This window comes from Lampris incognitus, chromosome 17 (assembly GCF_029633865.1).
Source record: "Lampris incognitus isolate fLamInc1 chromosome 17, fLamInc1.hap2, whole genome shotgun sequence".
NCBI classification, from domain to species: domain Eukaryota; kingdom Metazoa; phylum Chordata; class Actinopteri; order Lampriformes; family Lampridae; genus Lampris; species Lampris incognitus.
In genome coordinates, this window is record NC_079227.1 from 1,620,336 (window position 1) to 1,633,235 (window position 12,900).

The 12,900-nt window shown below is 42.1% G+C and overlaps 1 protein-coding gene across 1 annotated transcript; it reads right to left on the bottom strand.

Moving 5' to 3' along the window:
- Positions 1-4,082: 4,082 nt before the first annotated feature.
- dlx4b (distal-less homeobox 4b) lies at positions 4,083-11,653 on the bottom strand. The gene is made up of 5 exons (XM_056297589.1): positions 11,371-11,653; positions 9,991-10,034; positions 9,626-9,640; positions 9,379-9,537; positions 4,083-4,340 (listed from the first exon to the last, which is right to left on the bottom strand). Exons 1-5 carry the CDS (start codon positions 11,651-11,653, stop codon positions 4,083-4,085), a joined length of 759 nt encoding a protein of 252 aa, XP_056153564.1.
- Between the last annotated feature and the right edge of the window lie 1,247 nt (positions 11,654-12,900).

Sequence of the window (12,900 nt, forward strand, 5' to 3'; positions counted from 1 at the left end):
ATCTCCCTCCTGTTTGTTAACACCAATAACCACTGGGAGAACTGGGACTGACTGGAGTAACAGCCATCCCTCCTGTTTGTTAACACCAATAACCACTGGGAGAACTGGGACTGACTGGAGTAACAGCCATCTCCCTCCTGTTTGTTAACACCAATAACCACTGGGAGAACTGGGACTGACTGGAGTAACAGCCATCTCCCTCCTGTTTGTTAACACCAATAACCACTGGGAGAACTGGGACTGACTGGAGTAACAGCCATCCCTCCTGTTTGTTAACACCAATAACCACTGGGAGAACTGGGACTGACTGGAGTAACAGCCATCCCTCCTCCTGTTTGTTAACACCAATAACCACTGGGAGAACTGGGACTGACTGGAGTAACAGCCATCTCCCTCCTGTTTGTTAACACCAATAACCACTGGGAGAACTGGGACTGACTGGAGTAACAGCCCTCCCTCCTCCTGTTTGTTAACACCAATAACCACTGGGAGAACTGGGACTGACTGGAGTAACAGCCATCTCCCTCCTGTTTGTTAACACCAATAACCACTGGAAGAACTGGGACTGACTGGAGTAACAGCCATCCCTCCTCCTGTTTGTTAACACCAATAACCACTGGGAGAACTGGGACTGACTGGAGTAACAGCCATCTCCCTCCTGTTTGCTTTCCTGCAATTAAAACCTGGCAGACACATCGGATCTGATCAGATGAAGGCATGGAGACGTTCAAGCTCCTCTTTTATCACCACACATCTAACCCTCTCCTCCTCCTGTTCTCCCTCTGACTCTCTATGAGGAGCAGTTTCGTGCCCCACACAGTCTGCTGCGTGATAACTGCCTCTGTTCTGCAGGTCATTATGCTCATCTGGATATGCACAACTGCCTGTAATGTGTCATTTCTTCCGCCGTCCTTGTCTTCATTCACTGTCTTCGTCTTCCTCCCTGCAAATAGGACACAATATCTGGCTGTGTGTGTGTGTGTGTGTGTGTGTGTGTGTGTGTGTGTGTGTGTGTGTGTGTGTGTGTGTGTGTGTGTGTGTGTGTGTACACACACACACACACACACACACATACATATACATACATGTAGTATATCATTATTGGCATTGGTCACTATTGGTCAGTTTCATCATCACCCATTGTTCCCGATGCAGTGACTGGCAGGGTATCGTTTGTCTCTTTTCAAGTGAACGAGGAGCTGAGGACGGGAGCGAGGCTGTGCTCGGTTGTTTTCCGCGAGGAACGAGCGTTTCAATGGAGAAAACACGACGTCAGTTTGTCTCTTCAGACTGGAGGAGGACTTCTTCCACCTTGTCGTTCTGCAGCCTCAGCAGAACGGTCAGGGCCTGGACACCACAGACAGAAACAGACAGATGGATGGATGGATGGATGGATGGATGGATGGATGGATGGATGGATGGATGGATGGATGAAGAGGAATTTCGAGGTAACTGTAGTTGAGCATTCGCTGAAATGTAAATAGAAATACCTGTTTGAATATAAAAATGAAGTATGAGTCGTGTGTGATTCTAAGCAGGTCATATAAACTGCTGGATGGAAAATGAAAATGAACTGAATCTTCTCCACACGTCACTGTTAAAATGAACTGGTAGAGCGACTCACTGGGACGGAAGTAGACTAGTATCACTGGTTAAATCCCAGTATGTGGAAACCAGCCAAAGAAAATAAAAACCAAGTAAAGCCGTCCCGACTTTCTGTTCTACGACCAAAGTCCCGCAAAGAGAAGCGACAGACCAAACCGTCTTTTTAACGTGAAGAAGAAAGTGATGAAGACGCGTCTCGTGTTGTCAAGACGAAGAGGAATGTTTCTATCTGATATAGCACACAAGAACAAAGTGAAAATAAATGTTCATCACTCCTTCCTCTGCATGTTGATCCTTATTTTAATCTTTAATGAATCTTTATTTTCAGTTCTAAAGAATATTTATAATCTTTAATGGGATCTTTATTTTAAAGTCTAAAGAATATTTAATTTAATCTTTAATGAATCTTTATTTTAAAGTCTAAAGAATATTTAATTTAATATTTAATGAATCTTTATTTTAAAGTCTAAAGAACATTGAACTTAATCTTTAATGAATCTTTATTTTAAAGTCTAAAGAATATTTAATTTAATATTTAATGAATCTTTATTTTAAAGTCTAAAGAACATTTAATTTAATATTTAATTAATCTTCATTTTAAAGTCTAAAGAACATTTAATTTAATCTTTAATTAATCTTCATTTTAAAGTATAAAGAATATTTAATTTAATCTTTGATGAATCGTTATTTTCAATTCTAATTAATATTTCATTTAATCTTTAATGAATCTTTATTTTCCTTTCTAAAGAATAATTATTTTAATCTTTAATGAAACCTTATTTTCAGTTCTAACGAGTATTTAATCTAATCTTTAATGAATCTTTATTTTAGAGTCTAACGAATATTTGATTTAATCTTTAATGAATATCAGCTGCAGGAGTTTTTATGTGAACGTTCTGTCAGAATTCAGAACGTTTTAGGAATTTTAGTTTTCCAAAAGACTTGAATTCATGTGGCACAACGTGTTGATGGCCTAAGTACTATCCTGAACTCAACACCACTCAGTAATATGTAATATGTAACGTGTAATATCCACCCATCATCCAAACCGCTTATCCTGCTCTCAGGGTCGCGGGGATGCTGGAGCCTGTCCCAGCAGTCACTGGGCGGCAGGCGGGGAGATACCCTGGACAGGCCTCCAGGCCATCACAGGGCAGTAATGTGTAATATATAACATGAAATGTGCAATAGGTCACACAGAGAACCATAATCAAGGACGAAAACAGTCTGTTTTACCAGAAATGACTAAAAAGATAAAAACACCAAAATATATGTCATTGTTGTTGTTGTTGTTGTTGTTGTTGTTGACGTTATTATTATTGTTATATTATTGTTATTGCTAATATTGTTATTTTATTTTGTTGTCTATTATTTTCATTACTATTATTGTTATCATTATTATTATTGTTATTATTACTCTGGTCTTGTTATTTTAATTATTGTTGTTAATATTATTATTATTATGATTGTTATTGTTGTTGACGTTATTGTTATTGTTATTATTATATTATTAATGTTATATTATTATTACTAATATTGTTATCTTATTTTATTGTCTATTATTTTAATTACTATTATTGTTATCATCATTATCATTATTATTATTGTTATTATTACTATGGGCATTGTTATTATAATTATTGTTTTTAATATTATTGTTGTTATTGTTGTTGTTGTTGTTACTATTATTATAATTGTTGTTATTATTATTATTATTATTGTTGTTGTTACTATTATTATTATTATAATTAGTGTTGCTGTTATTGTATTATCATTTTTATTGTTGTTATTGTCATAATTATTGTTGTGGTTGTTATTGTTATTATCATTGTTATTGCTATTATTGTACTATAATTATCGTTGTTGTTGTTGATATTGTTATTATCATTGTTATTGTCATTATTGTTGCTATAATTATTATAATTATTGTTATTATTGTTATCATTATTTTTATTATTATTGTTACTGTTATTGTTACTACAATTATTGTTATTATCTTTTTTATTGTTATTGTCACTATTATAGTAATTGTTGATATTGTTATTATCATTGTTATTGCTATTATTGTACTATTGTTGTTGTTGTTGTTGATATTGTTATTATCATTGTGATCGTTATTATTGTTAAGATCATTATTTTTGCTGTTGTCAGTGAGTAAATGTCTGATAAATCCTCTGAAACATGTGAAAGAACACACAACCCGTCGTTGACACCTGAACACACACACAATAAGAATTAATGGGAATTTCACCCAGACGTTTATTTGTAATGAACACGGAATGAAACCGGAGCGGAAGGCCCAAACCGGAGCCACGGCTTCACGTAAACATACTGCCGTCCCGTTTTACCGCATGTCGCAAATAAAAAACCGAGCGGTCCCGTGTGTCAACGGGACGAATTCGGTCGTGTTCGATCAAAACACCCTGACACCGCCTATGAAGAGTATGAACAAACTGTACAATCCTGCTGTAGTCCAGTCACATCATGTGGGGTCTGGGCCCAGCATCATGATGGTGATGCTGCTGGTTCGGGTACCAGTGACCAAAGTTGTTCATGTAAGAGTTTGGATGGACCGGAGTCCCTTTGTTCGCCAGTGACACGTCCCAGAGCTGGTTTAACCCGGGAGAGCAGGGCGAGATGGAGGACGAGCTGTGGAGGTGTTCACCTTCAGGTCCGCTGCTGTGCTTCATGATCTTTTTATACTTGGAACGCTTATTCTGAAACCAGATCTTCACCTGGAGAGAGAACAAGCAGGAAGTGGCGTTAAAGGCTGGGACAACAGGACTGGACAGGACGTCCCGAGGAAACAATGAATGGCATGGTGTCGGCAGTATAACTGAAAACAGCTCTGGGTGGAGGTGGGTTCTCATCTGTAAAGTCCCATAATTCACACAACAGCGTTTCTGAGCGCTGATGGATGCACATTAGCGTGCAGCTCCGCATTGTTCTGCGTTTTATGGCTCCGGCAGTGTGACGGAGAAAACACACTGACAATAAAGCCCAATAAAAAGCAGAAGGGAGGAAGCCAACACGTTGGTGGGTCATTTAATATGTTTACCACAGTACCGACAATATTCCTAACACACGTCAAGGATTCAGATGGACTTTAAAAACACCACATCGCAACAGAGACACAAGTGAAATGTAGTAATAATAATAATAATAATAATAATATATAACAATATAAAGATATTATTATGATGATGATGATGATTATTATTATCATTATTATATAAATAAATTAGTATAATAATGATGATGACGATTATTATTATTATGAAAATAACGATAACTATTATCATTTATGATTATTATATTATGATAATAATTATGATAATTATTATCGTTATTATGAGAATAATAATAAGTATTATTATTAGTAGTAGTAGTAGTATAATTATCATTATTATTAGTAGTAGTAGTATAATAATAATTATTATCATTACTATTATTAATATTATTATTATTATTATTATTATTATCATAGGGGATAATATGGAACAAGGCACCATCTGATACAAATAGTGACCCTATAAGAAAATCAATCATGCGCCCGATTAAACGGCCTCGGGTTCCGAGTGAAATGAATCCTATTTTCTTTCACTTTAAATCACACGTTTTGTTCAGGTGCTGAGTATGACGTCATCATGTACGGTAGTGTATGTTAGGCATAATGCCCGACCACCCGTCCGTCATCATTATCACTCCGCGGAGAACCGTGGCCCTCCGCCGAGTCTTCCGCGGAGCCTTCCGCGGAGTCCATTAGTCCCTGATAAGGGACACCTCGGGGGGGCATTATCCCGCTGATACATGGTCACGTGTCAAAGGAAAATAAACCAAGACCCTTCATTTATATTTTCATGTGTTCTGCGATCAAAATTAAAGTTTTTAACCAGCCATAACAGTTTCCCTGTTAACACCGGAGGGCTTGACTAATACCTGGAACAGTCTTCCCCATCCCATTAGGCTCTCATGAAATGGAAACGTTGTTCACTACTCCAGTAAATAGGATGAACCATAGATACGACTCGGCCGCGGGAGACATTTGGAGTCAGAAAGCTAACGCTATGCTAGCCAGACTCCAAGTCAACAACATGTTGTAGGCTGACAAACAGCAAATATCAGCGGACAGTACGTTTAACAACAAGACTAGCTAGCTATCCAGCCATGTCACCGTCCCCGAATCAATATGAAGATTTTCACGAATAAATGACGAGCCATGTGTACTGACGCAGCAGCCCGACACAGACATGAATAAATTACATCATTTTAGCAGCGCATTAATTTAGAACGGTGAACCGTTTCACCGGAACTACTTTTAGTAGATACCATTATCAGGGATTAATGGACACCCTGCAGCCAATCAGAACCGAATATTCACCCAGACCATGGTACACAATGTGTAGTAGTGTAGAGTATAAAGTGTATCATGTGCAGTAGTTTAGGGTATAATGTGTATAATGTGCAGCAGTGTAGGGTATAATGGGTATAATGTGCAGTAGTGTAGGGTATAATGTGTATAATGTGCAGTAGTATAGGGCATAATGTGTATAATGTACAGTAGTTCAGGGTATAATGTTATAATGTGCAGTAGTGTAGGGAATAATGTGTATAATGTGCAGTAGTATAGGGCATAATGTGTATAATGTGCAGTAGTGTAGGGTATAATGTGTATAATGTGCAGCAGTGTAGGGTATAATGTGTATAATGTGCAGTAGTGTAGGGTATAATGTCTATAATGTGCAGTTGTGTATGGTACAATGTGTATAATGTGCAGTAGTGTAGGGTATAATGTGTATAATGTGCAGCAGTGTAGGGTATGTCTATAATGTGCAGTTGTGTATTGTACAATGTGTATAATGTGCAGCAGTGTAGGGTATAATGTGTATAATGTGCAGTAGTGTAGGGAATAATCTGTATAATGTGCAGTAGTGCAGGGCATAATGTGTATAATGTGCAGTAGTGTAGGGCATAATGTGTATAATGTGCAGTAGTGTAGGGCATAATGTGTAAAATGTGTCGTAGTGTAAGGTATAATGTGTATAATGTGCAGTTGTGTAGGGATTAATCTGTATAATGTGCAGTAGTGTATGGTACAATGTGTATAATGTGCAGTAGTGTAGGCTATAATGTGTATAATGTGCATTAGTGTAGGGCATAATGTGTATAATGTCCAGTAGTGTAGGGTATAATGTGTATAATGTGCAGTAGTGTAGGGCATAATGGTTATAATGTGCAGTAGTGTAGAGTATACTGTGTATAATGTGCAGTAGAGTAGGGCATAATGTGTATAATGTGCAGTAGTGTAGGGCATAATGTGTATAATGTGCAGTAGTGTAGGGCATAATGTGTATAATGTGCAGTAGTGTAGGGCATAATGGTTATAATGTGCAGTAGTGTAGGGTATACTGTGTATAATGTGCAGTAGTGTAGGGCATAATGTGTATAATGTCCAGTAGTGTAGGGTATAATGTGTATAATGTGCAGTAGTGTAGGGTATAATGTGTATAATGTGCAGCAGTGTAGGGTATACTGTGTATAATGTGCAGTAGTGTAGGGCATAATGTGTATAATGTGCAGTAGTGTAGGGCATAATGTGTATAATGTGCAGTAGTGTAGGCCATAATGTGTATAATGTGCAGTAGTGTAGGGTATAATGTGTATAATGTGCAGTAGTGGTATTATGAAGTACTTCAATTAGAGATTTTATCTGATCTGAAGAAGTGCATCAAACCTTAATAACAGTTGGTCCGCGAGTTTTCCTACAGTGAATAACTGACTTAGTAAGTGACGTAATAACAGTTAATAACTGACCTAATAGCTGACTTAACAACAGTTAACAACTTGACTTAATAACTGACTTAACAATTAATAACAGTTAATAATGACTTAATAACTGACTTAATAACATGTAATACCTGACTTAATAACTGACTTCATAACAGTTAATACCTGACTTAGTAACTGACTTAATATCTGACTTAACAGTTAATAACTGACTTAATAAATGACTTAACAGTTATTAATAGTTAATAATGACTTAATAACTGACTTAATAACATGTAATACCTGACTTCATAACAGTTAATACCTGACTTAATAACTGACTTAACAGTTAATAACTGACTTAATAACTGACTTAATAACATGCAATACCTGACATAATAACTGACTTCATAACAGTTAATACCTGACTTAATAACTGACTTAACAACAGTTACTAACTGACTTAACAACTGACTTAACAGTTAATAAGTTAATAATGATCTAATAACTGACTTAATAACATGTAATACCTGACTTAATAACTGACTTCATAGCAGTTAATACCTGACTTAATAACTGACTTAATAACTGACTTAATAACATTTAATACCTGACTTAATAACTGACTTAATAACTGACTTAATGACTGACTTAATAACATTTAATACCTGACTTAATAACTGACTTAATAACTGATGTCCACCGCGGCATCCTGTCGGCAGGTCGTTAACAGGTGTCCTACTAGCGGTTTGGATAATGGATGGAACTGATATGGCCTAAAGCCCCTCCCCCCCATCACACACATACCCCCATAACACACATACCCCCCATCACACACATACCCCCCATCACACACATACCCATCACACACATACCCCCATCACACACATACCCCCATCACGCACATACCCCCATCACACACATACCCCCCATCACACACATACCCCCATCACACACATACCCCCATCACACACATACCCCCATCACGCACATACCCCCATCACACACATACCCCCCATCACACACATACCCCCCATCACACACATACCCATCACACACATACCCATCACACACATACCCCCATCACACACATACCCCCATCACACACATACCCCCATCACACACATACCCCCATCACACACATACCCCCCATCACACACATACCCCCATCACACACATACCCCCATCACACACATACCCCCCATCACACACATACCCCCATCACACACATACCCCCATCACACACATACCCCCATCACACACATACCCATCACACACATACCCCCATCACACACATACCCCCATCACACACATACCCATCACACACATACCCCCATCACACACATACCCCCATCACACACATACCCCCCATCACACACATACCCATCACACACATACCCCCATCACACACATACCCATCACACACATACCCCCATCACACACATACCCATCACACACATACCCCCATCACACACATACCCATCACACACATACCCCCATCACACACATACCCCCATCACACACATACCCATCACACACATACCCCCATCACACACATACCCATCACACACATACCCCCATCACACACATACCCCCATCACACACATACCCCCATCACACACATACCCATCACACACATACCCCCATCACACACATACCCCCATCACACACATACCCCCATCACACACATACCCCCATCACGCACATACCCCCATCACACACATACCCATCACACACATACCCCCATCACACACATACCCCCATCACACACATACCCATCACACACATACCCCCATCACACACATACCCCCCCCCTCACACAAACAAAACATAGACACCTCCCCCAGCACAATTCACTTCAGTGGGCTGAGCCTGACCTGTGTGTGTGTGTGTGTGTGTGTGTGTGTGTGTGTGTGTGTGTGTGTGTGTGTGTGTGTGTGTGTGTGTGTGTGTGTGTGTGTGTGTTTGACCTTGTGGCAGCACATCAGCTGGTGTATGGTTCCGCACCTGTGTCTGGGTCAGGCCCAGCGTGGCGGCCAGCTCGGCGCGCTCCGGCAGGGCCAGGTACTGGGTGTGCTGGAAGCGCTGGTGCAGCGCCTGCAGCTGCAGGCTGGAGTAGATGGTGCGCGGCTTGCGCACTTTCTTCCCCTTCCCGCCAGCACGCGGCTCTCCGCGTGCCGTCCCAGCGCACCTGCCACGAGCTGCTGCTCACACGGAAACGGAAGTGCATCATTTTAAACAAGTCTTCCCTCACCGGTCTCTCCTCTACCTTAAAGCCAGCGACAGGGTTCACACGGCAGGCTGCTGAGCGTCACTGCCCCCCCCTCCCCACCCCCTAATTAAGCAGTTCTCCTCATGCACGTGAGCGGGCCGGACAGGCCTGGGGAGCAGGACGTCGGGTTCTCCTCCCAAGCAGAGGGGTGTTACATGGGGCTGATGGAGGGGTGTTACATGGGGCTCATACCCCTCCGTCTGGGAGGGGTATTACATGGGGATCAGGTCCATCTAATACAGATATTCGGATTAGTTTCAGCGTTCTCCTTCCGACGCTCCACACCCGATCCGGTTCTCTTTCTGGTCTGCAACGGACTTCAGTGTTAATGAGATAAAACACACTGCTGCTCTGCTCTGCTCTGCTCTGCTCTGCTCTAGTCTGCTCTGCGCTGGTCTCTGGTCTGGTCTGCTCTGGTCTGGTCTGTGGTGTGCTCTGGTTTGGTATGCTCTGCTCTGGTCTAGTCTGCTCTCTGGTCTCTGGTCTGGTCTCTGGTCTGCTCTGGTTTGGTATGCTCTGCTCTGGTCTAGTCTGCTCTGGTCTCTGGTCTGGTCTGGGGTCTGGTCTGGTTTGGTATGGTCTGCTCTGGTCTAGTCTGCTCAGGTCTATGGTCTGGTCTCTGGTCTGCTCTGGTTTGGTATGCTCTGCTCTGGTCTAGTCTGCTCTGGTCTCTGGTCTGGTCTGGTTTGGTATGGTCTGCTCTGGTCTAGTCTTCTCAGGTCTCTGGTCTGGTCTGTGGTCTGCTCTGGTTTGGTCTGGTCTGCTCTGGTCTAGTCTGCTCAGGTCTCTGGTCTGGTCTCTGGTCTGGTCTGGTTTGGTATGGTCTGCTCTGGTCTAGTCTGCTCAGGTCTCTGGTCTGGTCTGTGGTCTGCTCTGGTTTGGTATGGTCTGCTCTGGTCTAGTCTGCTCTGGTCTCTGGTCTGGTCTGTGGTCTGCTCTGGTTTGGTATGGTCTGCTCTGGTCTAGTCTGCTCAGGTCTCTGGTCTGGTCTGTGGTCTGGTCTGGTTTGGTATGGTCTGCTCTGGTCTAGTCTGCTCTGGTCTAGTCTGCTCTGGTCTCTGGTCTGCTCTGGTTTGGTATGGTCTGCTCTGGTCTAGTCTTCTCAGGTCTCTGGTCTGGTCTGTGGTCTGCTCTGGTTTGGTCTGGTCTGCTCTGGTCTAGTCTGCTCAGGTCTCTGGTCTGGTCTCTGCTCTGCTCTGGTTTGGTATGCTCTGCTCTGGTCTAGTCTGCTCAGGTCTCTGGTCTGGTCTCTGGTCTGCTCTGGTTTGGTATGGTCTGCTCTGGTCTAGTCTGCTCAGGTCTCTGATCTGGTCTGTGGTCTGCTCTGGTTTGGTATGGTCTGCTCTGGTCTAGTCTGCTCTGGTCTCTGGTCTGGTCTCTGGTCTGCTCTGGTCTAGTCTGCTCTGGTCTAGTCTGCTCTGGTCTCTGGTCTGCTCTGGTCTCTGGTCTGGTCTCTGGTCTGGTCTGGTCTGGTCTAGTCTGCTCTGGTCTGGTTACTGCAACTGTGCAGAGCCGCAGGTCTTCTGCAAACATGATGACCAGGACCCCGCTGACGTCACAGCTTTTCATTGTACAGGGACGTTTAAAAATCACACACACACACACACACACACACACACACACACACACACACACACACACACACACACACACACACACACACACACACACAGGCCAAGTGGAGTGGATCCGTACTGCCATGTGGAGGTGGAGGCTCCGTGACCTACCTGAGTCCTCTGAGCTGCAGGTCTGCTGGTGGGGCAGGTGGGGCAGGTAGGTGGACGGGGGGTAAGGGTTGCCCGGGCCGGGGTAGGAGCAGCGGCCGTAGGGGGAGCCAGTGGGAGGGAAGGGAGCCTGGTGCTGACACTGGCCGACCGCGTGCAAGCCGTGGACGGGGTAGAGGTGGGGGAGGCCGGGGGAGGGCTGCGGTGCGGGTCCGAACCCCAGGAAGGCCGACCTGCTGGACTCGGAGGCGCTGAGGCTGTCGGGCATGCAGGCCGCAGACATCATTCAGGAGCACACGCGTCCATACGAGCGTCGCCCCGCGCAGCGCTCATCAGGTCTGGCGCACACGAGCGGGACCAGCGGAACAAGTCCTCGTTTAGATCCGCGACGCGGCTGGTCTGGGAAACATCTGGAGAGGACCCGGAAACGGCGCGCAGACGGGGATTCACACGCGCGCTATTGAAACGTGGAGTGAAAAGGGGAAAACTGCTGAGCGGCTCCGGGGAGCTGTCATGACGCTGCTCCCCGCGCCCCCACCTCGCTCTCCGATTGGTCCGCAGCTTCCCTCATTTACATATGACACTAGTTCATTCATCACCTCATGCCGCGTGTCACTTTCATTTATTGTTGTTATTATTAACATTTTTATTGTTATTAATATTAATAGAGTTATTATAATTAATATTGCTTTTACCATTAATATTAATATTGTTATTGTTGTTGTTATTATGTTTTACTGTTATCATTATTATTCTTATCATTTTATTATCATTATTAATGTTATTATTTTTACTATCATTATTATTATTCATCCATCCATCATTATCCAAACCGCTCATCCTGCTCTCAGGGTCGAGGGGATGCTGCAGCCTATCCCCACAGTCATTAATATCATCATTATTATTATTATTGTCATCATTATTATTATTATTATTATTGTATTTATTATTATTGTCATCTTTATTATTATTGCCATTATCATTATTGATATTATTATTACTATCTTTCATTGTTTTATTCAGCCCTGATCTCATTATTAATTATTAATACTGTTTTATATTTGCCCTAACTAACACCACATTTCAGCTTTTTGAGCACGAAAATATTGCATTGAATTATTTTTGTACAAAACAGCTGTGAGCAGCTTTCTAACTTGACTTTCAATCACGCCGTTAACACACACACACACACACACACACACACACACACACACACACACACACGGGCAGAAAAGTTGGACATTTGTGTTAATGACTTTCTCACATTCACCTTCACTACACGTCTAATTAACACGTGTTCAGCTCAAATCACGGCTGTGAGGGACTGACGTCCATCTGTATGGAGGAAGAATAAATCATAAATGATAAATAACAAAGAACCCTGAGAGGACACCTGCTGCTAAGGTACTGAGCCCTTACTCTTAAACCTTACTCTTAAACCTTACTCTTAAACCTTATTATTAAACCTTACTCTTAAACCTTATTATTAAACCTTACTCTTAAACCTTATTATTAAACCTTACTCTTAAACAT

What these genes read in the sequence shown, in the direction of transcription:
- dlx4b (XM_056297589.1), bottom strand. Translation starts at nt 11,653, where the DNA reads ATGATGTCTGCGGCCTGCATGCCCGACAGCCTCAGCGCCTCCGAGTCC. An exon ending in CTGCAGCTCAGAGGACTCAG is followed by an intron (nt 10,035 to 11,370) that starts GTAGGTCACGGA and finishes ACCAGAGACCAG; the next exon opens with CGCAGAGCAGACTAGAGCAG. An exon ending in TGGGCCTGACCCAGACACAG is followed by an intron (nt 4,341 to 9,378) that starts GTGCGGAACCAT and finishes TTCTCTCTCCAG; the next exon opens with GTGAAGATCTGGTTTCAGAA.